General features: G+C 36.3%; 2 protein-coding genes across 6 annotated transcripts in view; one reads left to right on the top strand and one right to left on the bottom strand.

Moving 5' to 3' along the window:
- The window catches only part of ano5a (anoctamin 5a), a 40,783-nt gene extending 26,706 nt beyond the window's left edge, over nucleotides 1-14,077 (bottom strand). For 2 of the 5 annotated variants that reach the window (XM_081356106.1, XM_081356107.1), the window contains exons 1-4: nucleotides 13,843-14,077; nucleotides 9,923-9,984; nucleotides 6,443-6,574; nucleotides 5,062-5,103 (exon numbers count right to left, since the gene is read on the bottom strand). In XM_081356106.1, the coding sequence (XP_081212232.1) occupies nucleotides 5,062-5,103; nucleotides 6,443-6,574; nucleotides 9,923-9,984; nucleotides 13,843-13,915 (309 nt within the window). In that variant the 5' untranslated portion in view covers nucleotides 13,916-14,077. The remainder of the gene's footprint in view (nucleotides 1-5,061; nucleotides 5,104-6,442; nucleotides 6,575-9,922; nucleotides 9,985-13,842) is intronic. The other 3 variants (XM_081356109.1, XM_081356110.1, XM_081356108.1) reach the window with 2 other exon arrangements.
- A 6,862-nt stretch (nucleotides 14,078-20,939) lies between these two features.
- Nucleotides 20,940-27,167, top strand: part of LOC308684701 (anoctamin-9) — a 32,741-nt gene continuing 26,513 nt past the window's right edge. The window contains exons 1-6 of the mRNA XM_081355955.1: nucleotides 20,940-21,239; nucleotides 23,613-23,687; nucleotides 24,255-24,380; nucleotides 24,547-24,686; nucleotides 25,124-25,173; nucleotides 25,306-25,373. Coding sequence (XP_081212081.1) covers nucleotides 21,186-21,239; nucleotides 23,613-23,687; nucleotides 24,255-24,380; nucleotides 24,547-24,686; nucleotides 25,124-25,173; nucleotides 25,306-25,373 — 513 coding nt within the window. The 5' untranslated portion in view covers nucleotides 20,940-21,185. The remainder of the gene's footprint in view (nucleotides 21,240-23,612; nucleotides 23,688-24,254; nucleotides 24,381-24,546; nucleotides 24,687-25,123; nucleotides 25,174-25,305; nucleotides 25,374-27,167) is intronic.

The raw sequence follows: 27,167 nt of genomic DNA, 5'->3' as shown, positions 1-27,167 counted from the left end.
TAAGTGGAGGCGGGGATAATTTGCATATTCATGGTTATTCATGGATTGCTCGTTGTTAATGTTAGTTAATACATAGACAAACATTAACTAATGGGACCTTATTGTAAATTGTTCATGTCTCCGTACCCTCCAGCAAATGTCTTGGGTAGTTATGAAACCCTGTGTACAGCCCTGAGTGTAGACATGTTGTTTCGAGTTGCTTAGCCTTCATTTTATTCCAGTTTTAAATAAGCATTGGTTTCTTTTCTTGTTCTTTGTTAATTTTTTTTTGTTGATTATTTTAAATGATTTCAGACTTGACCTTGACTGTGTAAAGCTCTTTTAATTACTAGTATTGTGTATGAAATGTGCCTTATGAATGAACTTGCCTTGCCTTCTGTGTGGTTGCTAGGTTGATGTGGGAGGTGGTTGGTAGGGTGTTGCTATGCGGTTGCTAAGGTATTTTGAGTGAGCTGGATGCTCAGGTGGTTAATTTTAGCACCTTGATATGCTGTTGCAAGGGTGGTCTGGGTGGTTGTTACGGCATTGCTACATGGTTGCTAAAGGTTGGTAGGGTGTTGCTAGGTGGCGGCTAGGGCATTGTAAAGTAGATGATCAGGTGGTTGTCAGAGAGTTTATGTGTAGTCACTATAGTGTTATGGGTGTTTTCAAACATGTTGCTTTCCTGTTGTGAAAGTGGTCTGGGTGGTTGTTAGGGCGTTGCTATTGTGTTCTTGCTTACTGGCCAAATTTCAAAGAGTCTATCCTTAAGGCTATGATATTCTGGTCTCTATAAGGCTTAAGTCCCTCCCTCAATGTAAATCTAGGGAAATTGTTCTTTGTTTTTATCGTTTACATTGACAGATTACATATTAAGTGGGTAAATACTGAATCTGTCAGTTTTGGGTAAACTAACCCTTAGAGCAGTGTTTCTCAAACTCGGTCCTGGAGAGCCACTGTCCTGCACAGCTTAGCTCCAACCCTGATCAAACACACCTGAGCAAGCTAATCAATGTCTTCAGGATCACTAGAAACTCACAGCTAGGTGTGTTTGATCAGGGTTGGAGCTAAACTGTGCAGGACAGTGGCCCTCCAGGACCGAGTTTGAGAAACCCTGCCTTAGAGTATGCTGAGCTATGAAAGAGTATCCGCTGAGCAATAAAATTGTAATGTTCTCTCTGCTGTCATTTGCATGTCAAGCTCAAAACCCATTTACAAATCGTGACATTTTCAAAAGGACCAACCTCAGCGTCAGAAAGTTACAATTGCATGTAAATAATCAGGCGTATCTCATGACTTTCCCATCTGATTCACTATGTCTTCTTCACATCCGTATTGTACTTTCCCAGTGTTTTTGTTTTTCCAAATTTGGTAAAGCTAAAAAATCTGCCATTATTTACTCACTCACATCATATTGTTCAAAATCTGTATAAAATTATTCCTGACATGGTGTAAATGCTAACAATTCTTTTTTCTTCTCTTTTTTTATGAACTGTCCCTTTAAGAGTGATGTAGCCTGATCCCTTTCTAAACAACTGAACTTCTGTGCAAACATCATCTAATTAACATCCTGCTGTCTCTTTACTGTAAGCAGGGATATATATGTTTGACCTGGCACAGCGACTGCTGTTCTTTCACTACAGGTCTCTCCCTCTTTCATTTACTATAATTACAAGTTGAAGATGATGCATATGAACATATGTTAGAAAAAAAAAAAAGCAGTCAATAATAACCATACACTCCTGCACTGGCATATAGAGTAAGTATATGCGTGGTTAGGTAAATCAGGCCGGGACAGAGTGAGCTTCAGCCACAAAAAAAAAAAAAAAACCACTATCTCCAACACAGATATATAATTATGGAACATGACACAATTAGAGACTCAGACTCTATAAAAAACACAGCTAATGAACATGATGATGCTTTTATGTTCACAGACATGTTATCATACAGGGAAGGGAACTTAGTGTTTTTTTTAGAAACTTAATAATACACACTAAAACAAAAGCATTTTTTAAGAAAGCTGGAGAAAAAACCAAGGTAAAATTAATCAATTAAAGTTCTCTCAACCATTTTTAATAATGTGCAAACCATATATTAACATGCAAACCATATGTTAACATCTCAACAAATGGGTTAAAGATTTCAAAGTCCGCCGTCTGTGATTTCCATTTCTGTTTCTTTCCTCTGATGTTTTAAAATGCTGCTTTAAAAATCTGCACTAAACATAATTTATTGATGCTGCAATGCAGGCTCAGAGCTCACAAACCCTTAACAAATCAACAACATTGTTCAATATGAAATAGTTTGTTTGGACAACTCTAGCCTGCACAATGTTTGGGATAATGTATTGTGGATTTAAAATGTGTGTGTAGAGTTTCAAAGTAATTCACATTCATTAGTTTTGTCACTTAAAGCTGTTTTGCTACAGATGTACTTTTACTCCTTTTCTGTAGCAAATGCAATTGGAAAATAATACAAACAGGTTTCTCAAACATTCCTGTTATTTAAACCGATAGTCCTGCGCAAAACACACCATCATTCGAGCCAGATGTAGACGTGACAGACCACTTTTGATCACGCCATAGCATTTACATTTTTCAGAGAATTCAACATAAAATCAATTTACTTTCTGAAAAAAATTCCCTTATTTTATTGTGCACAATTCAGATTTCTAAAGAAAAAAAAACTGTTTTGCTAAATATTTCCTTAAAATAATATTTCTTAAAATTGTACTACATAATGCCTATGAAACTATTTTGGCTGACATGATCAAGGCTACTTAACAAGTCAACTTACAAGTAAAAAAAATAGTGTATGAAATACTGTTGTCACACCACGTGCACTTTGTTTGTGTTTTGCTCCATTCACACCTTAGTTGTCATGGTTATTCATTTGATCTCATAATTATGTTTAGGTGTGTGTCTTGTTATCTCCACTACTCAAGTTCAGTTCTGTTTGAGTTTTATTGTCGGTTCTCATCAGTGTGTGCATTGTGTTGGACTGCTTATCTAAGTTGGAATTTGCCTTGTAGATTATTAAAGCCTGCTATACATCATTTTCTTTGTCGTGTGTTTGTCTTGCACCACACAATGCACGAGTCGGCGCGACAACTGTAGGTTTAGCTTGTGTCCCTACATATGGCTTGAACCCCTCCTTCAAGAATATTTCATCATTCAACAGTCAAAAACTATTAGAAAAGTCATAGCACACTGCAGGACCCGTTACAACCTGACATTTAATACTCAAGCAATTCAAACAATCCACTAAATTGTCTCTTCCCAATCCAATACATACAGTTATAAAATTAGGTCCCACCCTACAGTATTTCCCACTGAATATTTAGTTTTACACAACCATAAGTCACAGTCTGGATTCAGGCCGCATCATAGCACTGAAACTGCGCTCGTTAAAATCACAAATGATTTACTTTTAGCTTCTGACCAAGGCTGTATCTCAATATTAGTTTTACTTGATCTTAGTGCTGCGTTCGATACTATAGATCATACAATACTCTTAGATCGACTACAAAATTATACTGGTGTTCAAGGACAAGCATTAAGCTGGTTTAGATCGTATTTATCTGACCGCTACCATTTTGTTTATTTAAATGGAGAAAAATCTATCATAACTCCAGTAAACTATGGAGTGCCGCAGGGATCTGTGTTAGGCCCTCTATTATTCTCAATATATATGCTGCCACTTGGAAATATTATAAGGAAACATGGAATTAGTTTCCATTGTTATGCTGATGACACTCAAATCTATATTTCATCACGGCCAGATGAAAACGCTAAATTATCCAAATTGACAGAGTGTGTTAAAGATATAAAAGATTGGATGACGCATAATTTTCTTTTATTAAATCCAGACAAGACAGAGGTACTACTTATCGGTTCAAAAAACCACCCACAAAACCTCTCACAATACAACTTTAACATAGTAGGATGTCCTGTTACTTCATCCTCTACAGTAAAAGACCTGGGTGTTATATTAGACTGCAACCTGTCTTTTGAAAATCATATTTCATATGTTACAAGAACAGCCTTTTTCCACCTTAGAAACATTGCTAAGCTACGTAATATGCTATCAGTTTCTGACGCAGAAAAGTTAGTTCATGCATTCATGACCTCGAGACTAGATTACTGTAATGCGTTATTAGCCGGTTGTCCTGCATCCTTAATAAACAAGCTACAGTTAGTCCAAAATGCCGCCGCTAGAGTTCTAACTAGATCAAGAAAATATGATCATATAACACCGATTTTATCATCCCTACATTGGTTACCTATAAAGTCCCGTATTAATTACAAGGTATTGCTACTGACTTATAAAGCCCTAAACGGCTTAGCTCCAGTCTATTTAACCGATCTTCTATCGCCCTATAATCCATCGCGCTCTTTAAGATCACTAAATTCGAGGCTTTTGGTCATACCTAGGATATCCAGATCCACCAAAGGAGGGAGAGCATTTTCACATTTAGCACCAAAACTCTGGAATAGTCTTCCGGATACTGTTCGTTGCTCAGACTCACTCTCCCAGTTTAAAACTAGATTAAAGACGCATCTCTTCAGCCAGGCATTCATATAATACTTTTAATCCTACAGTTAAATCCGACCTCTAGTTCATAAACGCCAGAGGAGAACTGGCCCCCGACTGAGCCCGGGTTCTCCCAAGGTTTTTTTTTTCTCCATTAGGTCACCTGATGGAGTTTTTCGGTTCCTTGCCACTGTTGCCTTTGGCTTGCTCAGTTGGGGATATTTGGGGATATTTAATTGAATTAATCAATCAACGATACTATTGATCAGCATTACCGAACGTAGACGTTCCACTAGAAACAAACATTGATGTATTGTTCTAATTTATTACTGTGAAGCTGCTTTGATACAACCTGTGTTGTGAAAAGCGCTATATAAATAAACTTGACTTGACTTGACTTGACTTTATAGAAACTTTGCCATGCATTTCATGATGTTTTTCACAACACAATAATAGAGTCTAATATGATCAAAATGCAAGATGCTCACTCAAAGCAAGCACACACACACACACACACACAGTTCAGCCCTCTTTACCGTGGCGTACCCTGGAGCGATACTTCAGAAATAATGCTCTCTTTCTCCAGATCTGTGGATGAATTGAGTGTGTTGTGAGGTTAATGACACTAGAATACACACAGTAACAAAGGTAAAGCACACAAATGTCAACGCCTGCTCTGTTCACACTACACAATAAACCATCCGGGCGAAAGTCCATTTGATGTTCATCTGTTACTAATTTATTTCAGAATGCTTTATTGTAATAATGAAGCCAGATTAAGTATATAAAAAATAATCTAATAGCATGTTATCAACAGAAGACTCTCTTCTAAGGCCTCAGCAGTGAGTGAACGGCCATCGCTATGAATGTCTAAAGTAGCAGGACATGCAAACACTCTGGTTGTGAGTAGAGAAAAGCATAATATTAATAATTGCAAAAAGGAAATATGCAAGAGGCTTAAGTGTCTATCTTTGTTATGAATGTGGCTTTTAAAAAATGGGACATATTGTTTGTTTATTTAAACATAATGGGCCAGATTTATTAACAGTTTATGCCAGCGCAAACCCTCATTTGGTGTTAAACTAACAAACAAAAACAAATTTACTAAAGACACGCAGTGAAGAATTAGCGCTTTAAAGTCGTGGACAAGGTTATTTTTGCGGCTGATCTTATTGCATATGCATTTGTAGGAGTTTCTCTTTACACAAAACTTATGGGAGGAGAATATTTAAATTAATCATGCAAGGTGATCTACTAAGGTTTGCGCGAGTCAATTTACTGGTATTTGCACCATTATTTACGGCCCTGAATTAAACGAGACGCTGATTTGTGCTGCACTTGGTAGATTGTGTTGGTCATTATGGAAATGATCCGGCTGCGTCTGTGTTCTTTAATTTGTATAAATTAACTTTTCAGATCTTTCCACTCCCATCTGTGCTTTTTTGGAATTGCTCTCTCGTGCTAATTTGCCCTGTTTAGTAAATCTGGCCCAAATTGATTAAAAAGAAATCAAATTAATTATATCATATTCTGATTAACTGCATGCTATTAAATTAATTTATCAGCACTAGATGAGAAAAGCCCTGCATAGTGGATAATTCCGTCATTTATACATGTACATTACATTATTGTGGAATTTGCATTAAGTATTGAATAATATACATGACAAAAACAATTGGCTTTAGATGTTTTTATATCATTGAACATACAACTATCATACAACTGGCCTATAGTCCACTATTTCACAATCAAGTATTGCAATTAATTTATAATTGATTCTGCTAAGTTATTGTGATGACTTGATAGCCTGTTAAATAAATATGACATTTTTGATGTTTAACTATTTGATAAAAAATGTGTTTTCCATGATGGCCCCTGTAAGTCACACTTCAAACTCACACACAACAAAAACACACTCCCTTCTTACCCCCTTAAAGCTGGAGAGGTGCTGCTGTGGTTCAGTGTGTTCTCGCTCACACTGTTCACATTCAATCACTGAAGAATGACTTGAGCAAACAGACACAGTGCTTGTGCATTCAGAGACCACACTCACCATGGACTACACAAACAGGAAGAAAAACAGAACAGAGAGAAGAGAAGGTGTGCAACAGAGAGCGCTTATCTTGAAGCAGTCTAAGAAAAAGAAAAACATAAAAACATAAAAAGCCAAGAAAAATATAGAGAAGGGTGAAGGACAGATAACAGCGAAGATAAAGTGAACTTCAGTATTTTCTTTTGATGACATCAGCAAAACTCAAAGTATTTCATCTGAGTCTGAGGGGAAGTAAGAAGTAGGGGGAACAATTTACAATAGAAATGAAAATTCTGTTATTTCCACACACTAATGTAATTCAAAACCTGTATGATTTTATTTCTTCCGTGGAAGAACACAAATGAAGACATTTTCAAGAATGTTCACTCAACTCCATGCAATAAAAGTGAAACTAGGGGTCAGTTAAACTCCAAAAATGATTTTTTTTTTTTGTAAAGCATAATAAATATATCAGAAAATTAGTCTATTTGACTAATATTCCAAGTCTTCTGAAGTTTAAGATAGGGTAAACTGACTAAAATTTAAATATTTATTCAAGTTATTCAATGAAAATCTCCTTCATGAATGTGCATATTCAAAATCAACGTGTCATGATCAGTCACGAGACATTAGTGTGACCGGCCGCTTTTCCACAGTCAGCCAGTGCGAGCCAGGGCTAACAACATATCGGGCCAATAGCCTCGCAACTCGAGCCGCGAGGACCAAACCAAGCTGTGTTTCCACTGTCAGGCCAACAGCCCAACAACAGCCCTACCCTAAAACCCGCTTTAACACGCCTTCACACAACCCCACTATTTCACCAGCATGGGGAAGCTATCTGACTGAAAACTAGCTAGATCACAAAATGAACATGACGTTTGGTCTTCACTTAAAGACTTGAGACTACATAATCTATATTTGACCAATGATTTACAATAAAAAAATGCTAGAGTGACAGTAATTTGTCTAAGTTCTTCAAGTTAACAAAGTATCCTTTAGCATCGTATAGAAATATATTTCTGCCTCATACTGTGATCAGAATCCCTATCGGATCACATGCGGAAGTTATTTAGGATACTTGCTGGTGTCTGATAATGAGTTTTGAACTGAAAATTGTTTTAAATGTCTTAAATGTTGAGGTTAGCTGATGAGCAGCGGTGTTGACCCTCTCCTGACTTTGTACATGACCAGGCACTCCTCAAGCCCCAGTTGGCTTACTTTGGGCCAAGGTATTCGGCAGGCCATGAACCCCCGGCTGTTGAAACAGAGGAAGCCCTGAGAAGGCCCAATCAAGCCCAGAAGTGACAGTGGAAACGCGACTGGCACGCACTAGCGCGCCCGCTATTGGCCCGACAGTGGAAACACGGCTACTGAGAACAAATCTGACACGCTATGCTAGGTCTGAATATTATGCGCAGGTGTGAATGAAATTTGAGAGCAGTGAAAGAGGGGAAACATTTTAAATACTGTTCAGTTTTTTGCATGACTTCAGTCGTATGGACTTTAAGATACTTTTATGGATCTGTTTTGTCATTTTTGAGTCCCAGTCCCTATTCACTTTCACTGTATGCAGCATGAACACACTGTGAAACTTACATACGGGTCTTCATACAAGCAAATGATGACAGAATTTTCATCTTTGGATTAGAGCTGCACAATTAATCGTTGAAACATTGCGATTTCGATTCAAACACTACAGAGATATTTTTCCTACATTATAACTATTCGGCTATGTCTATTAAACCTTTGAGAAGTAAGATCACAGCGAACATTCAAATCTGTGTTGGCGATGCCTGCTATGAAACAGCTTCACAAACAGGCTTTTTAACCATACAGTGACATTATTTCTGTCTTACATCAATTCAGATTATCACAGAAGTACTGGGATAAAAGTTTATAGTTCGGATATAAGCACTGATGTCTATGGTAACGATCAGTAATTTGAAGCCTCAAATAAAGATTGTATTGATTACATTGTTACACCAGTAGGTGGCGACAAGTGACTGTTAAAAAATGTATTTGTCATTGGATCATTCATTCACGAGATTAGTTAAATGCTAATTCATCTAGTAATGAAACAAGTGAAGAGTGAGTCACTGAATCATTAATTCAATAATAAATAAAAATATATATATAATTAATTAAGACCCTGTATGAATATAATTAATTCAAATTAATTAAATATTTTTATATAGACTGCAGCAATTCATATTTTGTAAGAACCTTTAGTTATTTACATTTATTTTGTTTAGTTGTCTATTCAGAATCGTGGGAGACTCGCGATTCAATCGCGATTCTCAATGTATCTGTAATCGTGCAACTCTAATCCATTAAGATCATCTGTTTCTCAAGTCCACAATAGAGTTTCTCAAAACAAACTTGTTTTACTGGTAAAACGGCGCCACAAAGAACAATCCTGAAAACCAAAACCAAAACTGCAAACACACTGGAAGTTGTTTGGGAACAAGTTATTTTTCATATGCAAACTTAATGGGTGTGCATGGGTAAAGGTGAACTGATTTGAATGAATGTGTCATGATGGAAGGACACCTGTCTAGGCAAACAAAAACTGACCATTGAGCATTAATATGAGCTAATCAATTATATGTGGATATGTGTTTCCCTGCATTGTGTTCTTAATTAACATAAACATGTCTTTATTAATGCATTGACCTGTGACAAAACACACTTTGTTCATAAGACATATTAATTTCTTTGAAAACGTCTCTATTGAGTCACAGCATGTCTATTTATCTATTTATCTCAACAAAGGATGTTTTTTTTATCATTTTTTTTTAATAATGCATAACTAACTTATGCAATAACCTGCTATATGACACCTGCTTCTGATTTCTGTACAGTTGGCTGAACAATCAATGCACTGAAAACCCTATAAAATGATTAAAATAAACAATAGTGTGTTTTGGGTGGTTGCCGAGGGCTGTTAGCTTGTTATGCGGTTACTAGGGGTTCCTTGCTGGACAAAATCTCAAGTATCTCGCCTGCTAATGAGATATGGTTACACCATAAAGCCTTGAAGGATTTCCCTGCTGAAAACATCAATATTTTTTGTGTTTTAGATGCTGATGTTCCCAACAACCAGCAATATTTCCTTGCTTAAGACCAATAAAGACTATGCTGGTTGACCAGATTATTTGGCGGTTAATAGCAACCACAAGCTAGACCAGCACTAAACCAGCACGAACCAGCATAAATCAGCCTGGACCAGCATGGAAATTCATTCTGGTCTACGCAGATCTTTACAACAGGTTTGTGACAGTATTCAGACTAGTGTTGGCAATATCAAATGATTTGACGTAGAAACTTAAAATCAGGAGGCCTTAAACTGGTGTCTGAATGTTTAAGAATTTTTACCGCAGCATTTTCAAGTTGAAACGACTCCTTATCCGAACTGGTATGGAAGCCATTGTTTTCTTCTGGAGAGAAAAAAAGACAAAATAAGGGATGTTAATAGAAATGACTTCTCTTTTTCCAAAAATCTTCCCTTTTCTAGTTGTTTCTTCAAATATTAGATGTTGTGAAAGCAATGCAAACTCCTTCTGATAAAACAATTTGTAACACTGTCAAACTTTTGGGGATAAAAATGAGGTGAAAGGTCTCTTATGGTCAAACAGATAAGCTGAACTATCTAATACAACAGACTCTTGTTTTGCTGCTCCTCACATTAAACCAAAAAATATTAACATACTTGAACAGAAAAGCACACAGATACACAAACACAGTGCATACTAACACAGAAGCACAATAAGGTACAGACATTAATTTTTTAAATACCAGACACAAATACAAATTATGTTTACTTCTCCAAAAGCTTAAGTCACTTGTCCAACTTACTGAGAAATAACCAAGACTATCCCAATTCCCATCCATCTTCATTTGTGATCAAGTCATAGGCTAGTACATTTTGTTTCTGGAACCTTTCCATCTGAATATTTTATTGTTGTAACATTGATTATTAAATTGCTTTATATTGTATCATAAGAGTTTCTGACCACAAACGTAAGAGGAAGAAGAAGCGAGTGTCCTGAAATGCTGAACAGTTTGGAATAACAAAAGGAAATCTTTGAAGATACAATGCAAATATTGATATCATCTGTATGCGTGTAACTATGGTTACAAGCATTAGTAGCAAGTATAAGAGCTGACTCTGGTTATATATCAATAAATAAATAAAAACGATGTACTTTGGTCTGCTGTTATATGTCAACAGGACAATTTGACTGTCACACCTGATAATAAATACGGCTGTCAGTCCCAAACACTGACTGTATGAAGCCACATAGTCCAAAACCAGCTCTTACATCTAAATACAGCTGGAATACTAGAAGGTTTCTTATCAGATCAGGCTAAAGTTACTGCACCAACCAGAGGAGAATTGCTCCAGAGCTCATAGCATGCAGCACTTTCTAAACATAGATATCTGAGTAGATATCTGACTATCTTTTCTATGAGAATTCTTGAAGAATCTTCTCACAGTCCAGTCACAGGCTAAAAATGTTTGAGCTGTTTTAACTGAACGCAACATTCACTGACATATCTTAAAATGTCATTGCCGTTGTTTTGTCTAAAGAAGATACACACCAATAATGTTTTTTTTTTTCTAAGGCACGTTTATAAAAGCTATAAATGACCTAATTTAACAAAGGCCTAATCCTGGCTTAATCTAAGACCTGTTTGTTAAACCAGGTCTATGTCTGCAAATTATTTGTCTTTGTAAGATGATTTTTAAATGCTTAGTTTTGTGATTAAAGCGCTGTAGATTTTATTTTGGAGGGCAAAACATTGCAATGCAAAACAGTAATGATTTAGAGATGTATAATTAAACATTCTTCAAAAGCCTGATGTATCATATTTTAACATGTATTTTCTAAAAAAATAAAATAAATAGGTATGGATAATCAAGTAAACCTAAGTTGCTTCAGTCCAGTTAGTGTTCATCTTAAAATATTACTATCAATATAAATGTTATCCTTTTGTTTACTTTATAAAAAATCATTAAAGATTTCACTGCTAAAAAATAAAAAAATAAAAACATGTGAACCACGCGCTGAAGGGAGACGGTTTTAGAATTATACTAGACTTTTTACTTTCTAAAAAAGTATAGGCTAAACTATCAATCAGGCGACAGAAGGCATGTGGTATTGTGTTCAACAGTTTCATTCTTGTTGATAATTTATAAATGTTGATATCAAATATGACACAGTAGTTTTATAGGGTTCATTTCATATTTTCCCTCACTTCCCAAATGAATCTCAAACACAAAATACACGAGGGTGAGAGAATAATGAGAGGACTGTCATGTTTGGGTGAACTCATCTCCTGTCCAATGTTTCTGTCTCTGACTCACAGAAAGTCAGCTTTGACAAAACCCATAAAACCATGCAATAGTGTGTTATCAAACCAATGAATTTCAGATGAACAATCTCTGCTGTTATATAAAGATAACATTTTATAATTTTATAGTGTGTGTATAGCCTATCCATGTGACAGTGGTTTTTCGAACAAGCCAGGATTCATTTAATAATTATTTTTATTGAATGCAGATGTCTGACTTTTGATTGACATTCACAATTATTTTACATTTACTCAAAGAAACTTACAATACATTGAAGGAATAGTATATACCCTGTATGCATGACTTTAGTTTTACTAGCATTCTTTATTATTTGAGCAACAGAATATAAATCAGTCTTGTCCTAATATATTGCATATTTTAGGACAAAGACTGCTCTGTTCTGTTCCTAGAGATCTATCATCCTGCAAAATTAAGCTCCAATCCTAATCAAGGCTGAACCAGTTAATAGATACGATCTTCATGAACACTTGACCACTGTAAGAAAACAAGTCAACTTTAGGTACATGATATGAAACTGGAAGCGAGAATGGTTGCTATGTAAACACAGGAAATATGAACACAAAGCACATGAGACCACCTAGTTTGCGGTTAGTTGAAATGCACAGCATAAAACCATGATGTCAAAATGGTGTTACTAGTTCCAGTTCTTTTGAGTGAAATTCTTTTACGGTTTAAGTGGCAGTGAATTAGTGTGTGTGGTCACTCACAGTGTGTTAACTAAAGACAAAGTTGAAAACATAAATGTTGCAGATGAGTTTTCAGAGCCCGTTATCAGCTTATCAGGGAACTCCTCTAATCATGCAGGGGCAAGTGAAGACAAACTGAAGTCAGCAACATTCAAACAAGTCTGACAAAGGCAGTCATATCCATTGTGTCTTGATTCATATCAAGTGGTTGCATTAGTAAATATGATAAGTCATTTGGATTAACTATCAATTGTTGATTTTTATAAACACTGAAACTGTTCAAAGTCATTATCAAGCTACTTTTTAAAAACCTATTTTATATGGTAATCTATACCACCTAACCATAGCCCAGATTATGAGGAATGAACATTGTTTTTGAGCTGTTCATTGTGTCTGTTAGCCAGAATCTTCCCTTCACTGCAATGAGTTTAATAGAAACTAATAGAAATGGCTGTTGGCATGTAGACTAGACTGATGACAAAGAGAAGGAAAAGTACATGACCATTTTAAGGTAAAAACACAATCAAGGATTTTAAAGGGGAAGTTCATGAGAATCTCAGCCTATTCTGTTTAACTATACAGTCACAACCAGTCCATGAGAGTTATCTCTGCCATTGTACATTAGTGTGCACCCACTGTATTGCATATCAACATATTTAGTCATGCTAACAGGATATGCCTACTTTTAATCTTTATACTATGTTATAGAGTCCAACTGTATTATATCAACATGTTCTTGTAAACACCAGAAAAGTTTATACTACTTTTTTGGTGTTTAAAAGAACAATGCTAGAAAAATATTTTAAAGCTTTACTGAAATTTAGATTTACTCAAATAGTCAATTTGCCCTTACTGAAATTCATTGACTATGGGCTAATAAACCAGACTACTGAAGAACACAAATTACAGGCTATATATTAATACATCCAGATACAATAAAGAGTGGTTTAAAGTTTTTTTTTTTTACTTTATTTTAAACTATTATTATTATAATTGTATAAATTTAAAGCTGTTGTCTCATGTTACTGACGCGCACAATTTAGACGGAACGGATGTGCGCATTTGGAAAATACTCTTCAGGCCATTAACTCTAAAAAGACTATTTGAATAAGATAAATGAACAACAAAAGTGGTAGCTAACTTACGAATAACGCACAAAATGTGTTTTTCTCTTCTTATTTTAAAACATTCCCATGTGTGAAAACGAGTAAAGGCGTGTTCCGGACACTTACCGCCGTTGGACCAAGCAGTTCGGTCCATTTCTATAAGCGTCTCATCACTCGACTTTCCCGATCCGCGATTCATCTTTATTAAGTCTCCTGGTGTATTCTAAATGTGAATCTGTTACAAATCACAGATCTTTCCGTAAGGGCTCCGTGTGAGCCCACGCCCCGTGATCCGACCTCAGCTCTGCCCGAGAAATGACCGTTCACTTCACGCTCAGCGGATCAGATTTGCCCACTCGGGTTTGTCTTGGGTCTCATTTGGCGAAATTACGATCCTTACTATGGCAAGAGCTCCTCTCTTAATATGCATGAGCAATGTCTTCACTATTGGAGGGTTTACTAACAACGTTAACATGGACTAATTCATATTCAAAAACAGGTCTTTGCATTGGGAGGCTGCAAAGCCACGTAATCGGGGTCTATTTAACATTCATGAGTTAAACCTTCCACATAGTTGGATTGGTAAATTCGCTCACCCTTGAGCGCTCACTTCATTTAAAGGGGAGTTACATAAAATGACCGCAATTTTGTCGGCAAACTACAAACATATGTCCATAATTCTTAACCCTTGCGTTTCGATTAACTTAGCTTGAAAAAAATAGCCTTTCTGATAAATTGATTTAGCCTGAGTGAATTCATGGTCTACTTCTAAGAAATTCTGTGGAATAATAGAATGCAGGTATAATTTCATTAATAAATTATTAGCCTGCTTTGTTATAGCTTTTTTGGGTAAAAATTATCCAAAATATTTTTTTAAGCAAGTACATAACCAGCCAGTGTTCAACACTATCTGCTTGCCTTAGCTCGATTCAAAACGGTAAGCTTGTAATAATGTTTTTAATTCCAGTGGTACTGGTGGATTTCCACGGGAAATTCGAGCATGTCTTTGCGTTATTACGTCACATCTGTCCACATAAAGAAGGGGTCTCGGCTAGTAGGCTATATATTGCGTGTGATGATGTTGGAGGTGGAGATTTATAGCCTTTTCTCGCAGCACTTGATATAATTAAACTCATCAATTCGATGGCGGATCCAGAAAGGTTCAAACGACAATCACCAGGAGATTCACCCGCTGTAAAACGCGAAAGACTTCGGACTTCGGAGAAAAAAAGAGACTGCAGCCGGCCCATGCGAAAACAAGGATAAATATCGGAAGGGCATTAAATGTAGTCACGCAATGCTGATGTTGTTAACATTAACAATTTGAGAACAAAGTATAATTTGCATGGTTTGACGTGATATGATTAGCGATCGTTAGATTTAATGGCGCGATTTACTGCAATGCTTTTTTCCCCTTAGTTGGGCAGAACAAAAGTGGATGATACTTACTTGTTCAGACGACATTTTCCGGTGAAAATTCTTATGTTGGTCATACTTCCAAAAAGTAGAATCTGTGATTCCGAATGACAGTATCCACACCGGCACGGCGACTGACAGCCGCACATTCTCCTCAAAACACTGGATTCATCCGTGCTGTACCATCCCGAGGCACAACCCACGTAAAGTTGATAATTCCGCGAATAACTGCAATTGCAGATTCCGAACAGAGATGGCGACAAAGAGGAAAAACTACAGACTGCAGCTTTAACTAGAGGCAAAAGTTTGTGAACTTTGAGTTGGCTTGAGAAGCCTGAACCTCGACTCAAAATCTATTTTGTCTATAGGTCGTTATATTTCTTAGAGATTTCTGCTTGTTCTAAATCAGATAAAGATGAAGTCGGTCAATAAGATACCAGTCTGTGCAGCGTCTCTAATAGTGAAACTAGGCTACTTCAAAAACAGAAAGAAATATGTTATAACTTTTCAGTTTCTAAGTGATTATTGATAAATCACAGAACAGTTTCTGCTCTCCTGAATGTTTCTGCATGTGATGTGTGCACTACTGTCTGAATGTAGCAGCGCATTAGTTTAGAAAGGCATACCTGTACAAAAGAAACTGTTTAAAACGTGCCTTCACCTGATAAATATTAAGAATCCATATGGTTCAAACTTAACTTGTGAAGCGCACTCAGAGTATGAATTTATTTGTCATTTTAACTGATGGAAACGGAGAGTAATATAGAGTAGACAAAATATTTCTTATCCTGTGGCCCCTCTATAGGACAGCATTAGTATTACAGCCAATGTCAATGGGATTTTTTTATTTAAATTTATGCGAAAACTGTAAATGTCAGATCAGTTTGAAAAGATATAGCAACAAACTACAGAACAGTCTGAAGGTCTGTGTTGAGTTTGGTGCTTATAGCATTAAAGCTTAATGAGGAGTTTTCAGGAAATTTAGTCTCAGAAGAACACGGAAGAAGAAGAATATTAATTCAGAGGCTATTTGCAATAAAAGCAAATATAATAAATGCTATTTACAGTAATTGTAAATATCGATAGATTCTATGTACACTAAGTGCAAATAGCACATTTTCTTAGCGATAGATGCTATTTAAACTAAGTTTACTAAACTAAGTTTACTAAACTAAGTTTAAATAGCAATAAATAGATTATATTTACACTATGTGAAAATAGCAAATTTTCTTAACAATAGCTGTTGTTTAAACTTAGTTTAAATAGCAATAGATTCTATCTACATGAAGTGGAAATAGCGATAGATTCTATTTATATTTATATGGATTAATAATTTAAATAAATCATTGCTGCGGTAATGACAGTTTGTGACAGTAAGGACACAATGTTAATGGCATTTTAATAATGTAACCTTAACAATAGGTTACTGTAGAGAAAAACAGTAACAGATGAAAGCAGAAGGTATTTTGTCTATGCAAGGTATTGCAGTAAAGGCTCAAACTGATTGTCATGTTTCAAAAACTAAGACATTTATGAATTTCCATTGCAATATCAAACTGAGGCCAAAATTTGAGGCCTTCCGCATTTTGTTTTGTCCCTGATTACTTTTGTTTATCCTCCACTATCTTCTTTTCTGATATGTCAGTTGGGAGACACTCTTTATCTTCTCATTTTCCAATTTTTGAAATGCTCTTTTTCCATAACTCTTCATATCTGTTTGGGTCTTTTCTCATTACCTCTCTGCATTTCTGTCATCTTATTGTAGATGAATTTGGTATCATCAAGGGTTGCAAAAATTGCATGTTTATATTTAGTTTACAATAGACTTTATAATTGCAATATATACTGATCGGCCACAGCATTAAAAACACCAGCCTAATATCATGTAGATCTCCCTCATGCTGCCAAAACAGGTCTGATATGTTAAGACAAGGACTCCACAAGACCTCTGAATGTGTCCTGTAGTATCAGGTTGTGGGGTGGTGCCTCCATGGGTCAGATTTTTTCATCAAACACATCCCATAGACAGTGAAGGACGAGAGAGGACCAAGCCTGGACTATGTCTGTGCGGCAGTCGTCCATGAGGGGCTGCCACTTTTACTTTCGTTTTGTTGTTTGTTTATTTTGATATATTAAAGTGTGTTAAATGTCCGCCGGTTCCCGCCCCATTCCCTGATCATTTAACCTTAGTGCTAATTGAAATAAAAAAAAAAAACAAATAGAAATAGAAATTTGTATAAAAATGAAAATAACTGAATTTTTATTTTTATTTCAATTAAATTAATTTACTATATATTTTAGTTTGATAATGCTTTTTTTAATATATTTAGTATTTTTAGGGAATTTTATTATAAATTAAATATATATTAAATTATATTTACACTGTATTTGTAATCCATTTATTCACTTTTTGAGTATGGACCTAAACATTTAATTTCCAACTTAAACTGTCATAAATCTTCAATGCTTTAGAGCACAAATTTAAGTTTGATCTCTTTTCAAAGACAACACTTGACAGATTATTGCTGAAGTGAAAAAAGTTTAAAAAGTAAATTAAAAAAAAAGTTACAGAACTTTACATTTATTGTTAAAAATGTGCAAAAATACTATTTTCAATTTTTATATGAAATATATATTTTCAAAAATATGTTTTACTCTAACTGTGAGAAAATCAAAGCTATAAATCGAAACAAGTTGTGTTCAAAATTTGAGCCTGATATCTCAGAAAATTAGTTTTTAGTAAGATTTTGTTTGTCCGCAGTACCAAAAGTTTTCTCTAGATGAAATTCGTCTCCCATTCATTTCCAATGCGCTCATTTTTGACCGCGAGGTGCACATGTGACTTTTTTTTTTTTTTTTTGTAAAATGACCGAAGAGCACCAGCTTTGTTACAGACCTATAAATGCTTCATAAATTTTCATTAATCACACTATTCATTCATTATTTTTTATTTCAAGGCGTGTAATAAAACCAGCTAGGCCTATGTATATATTTATCAAGCATCAGATGACAAATTTTAACATAAATCTAAAATGTCACTACTGGGACTTAAAAGTGCCCGTAGTAGCAGACACACACACACACACACACACACACACACACACACACACACACACACACACACACACACACACACACACACACACACACACACACACACACACTCACTCTGATGGGCAAAGATGAAAACAGAGCAGGATACTATTGTTTCAAATGTTCACGTTGAAGGTTATCTGAATATTAATGTTGTCTTGATAACACAGCAGTACAATTCATGTTTATAGCTGATAAGATTGTCAATAATTCAAAGTTATTTCAACTTGATACAGTCTTGGTGTGGCATTTGGTAAACACACACATAAATACGTAAGGAATTTTTCCTGTTGGGTTTAAAGCAGATTGAATTTCAGTAACATCAAATGAACCGTGAAGGTCATGTGATCATAAACAGCAAAGTTGCCTGCAGTTCCCATTGCACGTTCCCTCTGATAACAACAAAAGAAGACTCTCCATGAAGGAATTAAGTTTGAGATGACCCAACGATAAGTGTTCACGTCCCGCCCTTTCAAGGACACAAAAATGGAATGTGCCAATTATATATTCTCTGACATTTCAGAACAATTGAGCAACAAAAATAAAATTTGCCATTAGGAACAACTCAGTAATGTAACGCATTATAAAACTACATTCATTATTACATGTAACAAACAGCATTGAATGCTTAGTGTTTGACCAATATTGTTTTCTTAAATGGTCAATTCTGTGTCACAGATATAATGTCAGTAATACACATACAAACAATACAAAATAAAGACATTGCTTGAACACAAATTTTTCCCCCACAAAATGTAGTCAAAATGTATTTAAACAATGACAACAGACAATGTGCAGCGTTCATCAACAAAGATTGGACAGCACTTCAGTTCATCAGCCAAGTCAGTTGTCGCAAAATGACTGGCTAATATATCGGTTGATAATCAGAACCATCATTGCAATGTCTGAAGCCTTTCAAAATGATAATATCTCTCTCACACACACATACACACACACACACACACACACACACACACACACACACACACACACACACACACACACACACACACACACACACACACACACACACACACACACACACACATTTCCCCATTCAGAACAGAAAGAGGAAAGGCTGTTTCTGAAGCAGCTTCCTAAGAATTCTCCACATCTCGATGGCTTGTTCCAGCCCCACCAGGAGTGTAACTAAAGGAGCCTGTGTAGCCCAATATAGACTCTTCTGGCCGGGGCCACCCTTCAAGTGGTTACCATGGCCCTTCACTCCAGCAATTACACATGGAGTTCTGTCTGGGTGTGGCAGCAGGACAGAAACATAGCTGCCTATTTCCCAAACCTACAATTCTACAATCTGGGTTTCATAATTCCACAGCCATATGTGAAGGTGGCAGACGCATGGGGCGGGAGCCTCCTTTCTGAGGGCTATGGTCTTCCTTATGGGTGGGACCAAAGTAATAACATAGGGCAAACGTGTTTAATCTGGTTTATAAGATTATAGAGGAGATTCCGATTTTTATCATTTGAACTCACATATAGATAGCTTGAATTTAAAGTCAAACCGTATAGCTTGTGAGTTTTAAGACATTTTTGTGAAGTTGATTGGAACAAAATATAAAACGATGGTACCAAAAGATCAGACCACCCCTGTAGACACTGCAAATAAAATGTAAATGGTATTTGGATGTAAGAAAGCATATACATATTTAGCAATTCCATCTTTGGTAAGGATGCATGAATCAAGCCGTGTACAAGGCTATCCTGAACAAAACTTGCTTCTGCTCTGACAATACATGTATTGTGTTGTTGTAAAAATTAATATAGGCCTACATTTTTTTCTTTTCATTATTCAATGTCTGGAAACATGGCAAAGCATATTTTATTTGTTATTTTGACCAATTGTAATTTTCTTCAAAAATGCTCTAAATGACAAATATTTTTTAATTGAATATAATGTAATAAAAAATAACATCTAACTCAAACATATAACTATATTAAAAAAATTCCAGTGGTCTTTAAGTTTTTAACACATGCAGAATGCAGTTATAGATAAGCAGTTAATAGATCTCGTGCCTCCACCTAGTGGCAGAAGTGCAACTTCAAAATGCAACGTTGGTTAATGTGGGTTGCTCACATTATGGGTTTGATTTACAATAAACAGATAATAGTCAGATAATAGCCAAAAGATACTCGCAAGCGCTAACATACAGTCTATATACACCTTTACAGCCCACCTTTGATAAAAAAACAAAAACAAAAAACAAAGCTCCCAAAATACATTATTTCCAATAAACTAGGCTATATTATTATTATTATTATTATTATTATTATTATCATTATTAGACTTTGCAGGGTGTGTCATACGATATATATAGGCTATTACTAAATCAAAAAGATCTAAGAATATAGCAAAAGTGTACTTACCTTTCAGTTTTTTTTGTTTTTTTTTTGGCAATGTGTATTTTTATAGCATATATATTCTATATTCTAAATAAGAAGTGAAAATAGACCTTAGAAACCTAAGCTACACGTTGCCTATGTTTTGGTAAATGTGTACACGTTGCTATCATTAATTTTACAAATTGTGAATTGTGATGTATATTTATTATAATATAGGGAAAATATAATCTATTGTTGTCGTTTTAATATAAATGATAAACGGGAACTATATTAGATGTTAGACGTGTGTTTGGGTTAGTATGCTCATGTGACGCAGTTGTTTGGGTTGTTGTGCTCTTATGACGAGTTTTGTTATCAGACGTGAGCGCACGTTCAGTGACATCAAGACCGAGAGTCATCCGGCGAGTCGACATTCCACAGCGGCTGGCTGTCTCTCAAGTCAAGCCAACAGTACATGTCAAGTTCCTTACAGCAGCACGGAAGTGTACACGAGTTTCTGATGAGTCTTTTGTGCTTACTCTTTGGTTTGTAATGGCGAATTATTAAAGGTTCCCTTTAACTGACAAGTGTCTGTGGTCCCGTATAAAACCAGCACAGCTGTCATGGACTGGAGCCCTGGATCTATCATGATGAAGCGGAAACTAGGACGGAGACAGGTGAGATGAAATTTAACTGCCTTACCCAACAGCGATGTTAACGGCACTGTTTGGTTAGTTTTTGCCTGTCTTAGAGTTAACTTAGTAGGCGATCTTACAGTTTCTTAGTGCTTAAAACATGAAAATAAGGCAATTGTTAATTGAGAGCCAACAGAATTCATGAATCACAGGCAGATTTGTGTGTCTGATTCAAAGATGTAGACTACCAGGATCATGAAGAATGTCTGACTTCTAAACAGCTTATAGAAACCTATTAAATGTGCATATCTATTGTGCCTGCCAAATGACTTTTATTTCTAGGCTGCATGTTCTAACATTGACAGTGGTTCCTTGATCTTGATAACATTGATTCAATAGAATGTCGTCAAGACTGATTTTTTTTGCTCTGTCAAAAGATCGAACAAATCACAGAAATGTTTTTACACACAAATCATTATGAGCCATGGCATAAGTTACAAGCACAGATATACAATAAAGCTGATGTCTTTTAACTGGTGTTTCTTCAGAGGAACACCAGCTCAGAGAACATTGCACCCCGATTGAGGTCTTATTAGTGTTGTGAACGTAAGGGAATTAATTCAGAAATATGAAACCAAACCAAGAGAAAAGACTTCCGCTAAGCCGTGAAAAGGTTGAATGCCCCTGTTCTAAGATTGAATGGTTTTATTGTCTGTGTGAAACTGCAAGTTAAGTTGTCTACTGCAGCTGTCATGGAGAAGCAGTATCAATAGACACAGTATCTGTGATACGACCTGTGTTTGGGGTCATGCCATATGCAACACAAAACGTTCCCTTATCAATCAAAACATTTGCTATGGTTGCAATACCTCTGCTTCTGTTGGTGTGTGTGGGACGTGTAAACCAGTTCTGAGCTATTCAGACTATTTTAGGGGAAAACAAACATTGACATTTATCTAGTGTAGAATCAGATACTAAACTACAACTAGAGCAATTAAAAAAATTTAGAAACAACATTCAAACCCTCATGACTTCACCATGATGGAATTTCTGGTATTCACAGGCATTTGGGAGGGTTTTTTTGTTTCTAATAAACTATAAGATTAGTCAGTAGTATGAAAGTAGAACTTGGTGGTAGAAATGAACTTTCCGAAATGCTTTAATTTGTATCTCAGTTTACAGTATAATGTGCATGCAGCTGCAATCTCAGTCACTATTATACTATTTTGCAATAGAGTAAGAACATAGGGACAGAACTGATTGGAAAGTACATGGAGGGGGTTGATATTGATCTCTGCTATTGCCAGAAATAGCCTAAATCCAGAGTTTGTGATCTCTTATCTTACATATCTAATTTTTTTTCTTATTGTACAATATTATATATATATATATATATATATATATATATATATATATATATATATATATATATATATATATATATATATATATATATATAATCTTATATTACACTCATAGTTACTGTGTTAAAGGGATAGTTCACTTTGAAATTAAATTTTGGTATGTTTTAGCTTACCTCAAGGGCATCCAAGATGTAGTGTCTTTTTTTCCGCAGTAGTTTCAATTTTGATATTTTTAGGGAAAACCATTCTTGTCTGACAGTCATATCATGCAGGTCTATGGTCACTGTCTCAAAGAGCATGCACAGAGTCCAAATTAAAACAATTCCCCATCGTCCAAATTAAACAATTCCCCATCGTAAGTACACATTGATTGCCTAAGACACGAAACGAGCGGTTTGTGTGAGAAAATGAACAGTATTTATATCGTTTTTACCTCTTGTAACACAGCCACGTCCAAGTGATCTGAGGGCGCGAGCGCATCCTGGTGTGTGACGTGTACGCAGACTGGCCGCATTAAAGACATTCATTCCAATGAACTGCCGTAGCCAAGGCGACATCTAGTGTATATATCTATGCACCAGTCTGCGTACACGTCACACACCAGGATGCACTCGCGCCCTCAGATCACTTGGACGTGGCTCTGTTACAAGAGGTAAAAACGATATAAATACTGTTCGTTTTCTCACACAAACCGCTCGTTTCGTGTCTTAGGCCATCAATGTGTACTTACAATGGGGAATTGTTTAATTTGGACGATGGGGAATTGTTTTAATTTGGACTCTGTGCATGCTCTTTGAGACAGTGACCATAGACCTGCATGATATGACTGTCAGACAAGAACGGTTTGACCTAAAAATAACAATATTTAAACTACTGCTGAAAAAAAGACACCTACATCTTGGATGCCCTTGAGGTAAGCTAAAACATACCAAAATTTAATTTCAAAGTGAACTATCCCTTTAAGAACATACTGACAGTACATTTCCACCTTTTACCCTTCTTGTAAATGGGGTTATTATTCTGAACTGTTTATACTGTGTTGTTGTTGTAGGGGAGCATTGACCTTTTAGAAACCATCGGAGTTGTAAATGAGAATGGCAATGAGATCCCATCTATGCCACCAGTGGTAAGGCCTATAGCACATCACAGCTCATAATAGGTTTCAAAGTGAGACCACTAGTAAAAAAATGCATCTATTTTTAATTGAATCATTTTTTTCATTACAAATTATATTATCAGTGTAATAGTCTAAGTGAAACAATGAATTGCACATAAAACATAATACAGGTTTCAAAGTGAGGCTGCTAGTGAAAAGACTACTTTTTAATTTAATAAAAAAATGTTAATACAACTTATTGTATATTATCAGTGTAATAGAAAGTTGGCAGCATGCATTAGGCTGACATAAACAAAACCTGATGATCCGTGTTTTCCAGCATGATTTGAGTATGTTCCAAAGAGCATCTTTTGTGCGTTATAATAAATCAAACTTAAATTTTAAATGGGGTGTGAAATTTCAGATTTTTAACGTGGTCTCAATTTTTGACCCCACTGTACATGTTTAAATTATTTATAACTTATACACAAAGGAAAGTCACTAGAATGAAATGAAAATTGCATAGGATGTATTTTTGTAAGTGGGAAAGTTCTGATAATCATTTATTAGCACTGCTTTCTTTCTTTTTAATTTCAGCAACCTCCTCTGACCTTCGATTTTGTCCTTGTGGCAAAAATCTCAGAAGAAGAGGAAAATAACGAATGCATCAGAAAACAGAAAGCTTTCATTGAAACTTTGAAAGCTAAGAAATTAAACGTTCAAGTAAGGGAGTTTTTGCATTTGCATATGACTTTATCATTATTAGATTTAGTTCAATACTAATATAATGGCACTGCGTTATTATATTGTTTGGATAATGGTACTAATAATGAAATGTTGTCAAATATTTGCTTTACTCTTTTTATTTGGTGTATGTTTCTTTTTGCAGAAATTTAGAGATGATTATACGGTATTTTATTGCATTAGAGCACCAGAAAGGGTTTTTGAGACATACCGGTATCTCTTAAAAGTGTCTGATGCCTGTAACTGGAGTTGTGAGCAGCAGGGTACTATACCTCAGTCAACCAGGTAACACAGTCTCAAAAAACTCTCTAGCCATTTTTATGACTGTAATTCAAACACATTTGTTTAAAGGCCACAGGATGAAAAATTATAGGGTTTTTAAATACGTGATTGGAATTACTTTGATCACTGTTCAGTATCGACTAACTAACAGATTCCTATTTTTGCCTCACTTGCTCAGTGATAGTACATTTTGCCTATGAATAGAGATTAGAATAGAGAATAGAGAAGAATAGAGATTTTCACCAATTAAATGGCTAGCAAACAAAATGCTACTTCTCTTCCTAATGGTAATCTGAGTAATCCCTATTCTCTATAGTGCAGTGGAGAAAAGTGACATAGTCACGATTGATGTATTGTGAAAAAAAAAATACTGTGTTGTACACAAATAAAGAAGCCACTTTAACATAAGGGCTTTGATCTGCATTGTGGCTCTGTTTCAGGATTCGTATTGTTGATTTCATTCTGCATCACACATGCATCGATTCTGAGGGTGAGTAACAGTTTCCCTAGATTGCTCATTCATATTACTTTGTATTACATCACTGTATTATTTTTCAACCTTCATATGATTCATCTTGAACTGTCGATTCCATAATACATTCTCTCGCTCTACCTCTCTTAGGTGTTTCAGAATATCTGCCCGATCTCATGAAAAAAAATGTTTTTGAGACTCACTTCTGCTTACATGAGGTATGATTTTAATATTTTATTTCCTCTTGCTCAAAGCATTTTGTACACATGTAGTACAGAGTCCACACTGCAGAATCATTATGCAAATGTGTTGATAAGGAAGTATATCCCAGGGTGATGACTATCACTATTTGATGCTCAAAGCAGCATATAGGAAAAGTATCTTGTCACAATGAGTATTTGATCACACACATTCTTATACTCTGCGTTTCAAATGTCTGTCTTGAAAAAAATCTCATTTGACTTCTGAAATCTTACATTTTTCTGAGTGAAACAGAAAAATATAAGATTTCAGAAGTCAAATGAGATTTTTTTTTTAAGACAGACATTTGAAACCAACAAATAACACCACTGCTAAACAAAACATCTTGGTTACGTATGTTACCATGGTTCCCTGAAAAGGGAACAAAACACTGCGTCGAAACGCTGTGGGAACGCCTCTGCGTGATTGTATTGTAAAGCACGTATTAAATCAGTCCAATGCGAGATGGAACGCGAGTGGCTTAGTGGTTCATGTAGGTTGTCTACAAACCGGAAGGTTGGTGACCAAGTGTCAAGGTGTCCATGAGCAAGACACCTAACCCAGCTGCTCCCGACGAGCTGGATGGGGCCATGCATGGCTGACACCACCGTCAGTGTATGAATGAGTGAGGAATGGGTGAATGTGAGGCAATATGTAAAGCGCTTTGGTGGCCATAGGTCTGTGAAAGCGCTATATAAATGCAGTCCATTTACCATTTACCATGGAACATCATAGGCGGGTGACGTCATTGACCAGGACTATAAAGCACACCCAAACCAAATAGTTTCAGTCCTGATAGACTGAAGGAAGTTGATCACAGGCATGCCGGGAGTATAGCTGGGCAACACAGCGTCTCTTTCCCTTTTCAGGGAACCATGGATACCTACATAACTGAGACGTACCCTTTCAAGGGACTCGTGCTGCGTCGGATCGCTGGTGGAATGCTACAGGTATACCCATGCCACCGTATGAGCAAATGCACGCCAGTGTGAAATCGTATGCACACAGTGTTGAATTGTCACGGTGTGACGAGAGGAGACGAGATAGTGCCTCCAGAGTGGAGCCCAGGTCAAGGTCATAGAACCTCACAAATGTGTGCGTTGAGGACCAGCCTGCCACTCCCGGGGAAGAGTGGGCCCAGACAGCCAAAGGTGAAGGAGATAGAGAAAGCCTCGACCACCCATTTGCTCATCCTCTGCTTAAATGCCGGAAACCCTTTCCTGGGTGACACAAACCAAATAAACAGCTGTTCAGACTTCCTCCACAGGGCAGCTCTGTGGACGTAGGCATCTAGAACTCTAACTGGGCAGAGCAGATTTAGTTTATCTTGGTCAGACATTCAGAAAGGGAGGAGTACAGAAGGCCTGCAGCACAATAGGTCTTACAGTATTAGTAGGAACTTTAGCAACATAACCTGGTCTGGGGTAGAGAAAAGCATTCACAATACCAGGCGCAAATTCCAAGCACGAGGGAGATACAGAATAGGGCTTGCAAGTCTCAAAATCTCTTGAGAGACCAGATAGCAAGGAGAAAGACAGTTTTCAGCGTGAGAAACTTCTCAGGAACTTCTGCAATAGGCTTCAAGGGAGCCAAGGAAAGGTCCTCCACTACTATGGCCAAATCCCAGGCCGGCACCCTCATGCGGACTGCAGATCTAAGCCTCAAGATGCCACGGAGGAAATGTGTATCACACCACCCAAAGGAGTGTAGTAAGCAGCTAAGGCTGCCACATACACCTTTAGGGTCGAGGGGGATAGCCCTGCGAAGAATCC

This window comes from Scardinius erythrophthalmus (assembly GCF_964197995.2).
Source record: "Scardinius erythrophthalmus genome assembly, chromosome: 24".
NCBI classification, from domain to species: domain Eukaryota; kingdom Metazoa; phylum Chordata; class Actinopteri; order Cypriniformes; family Leuciscidae; genus Scardinius; species Scardinius erythrophthalmus.
This window is presented reverse-complemented; position numbering and strand designations above follow the sequence as displayed.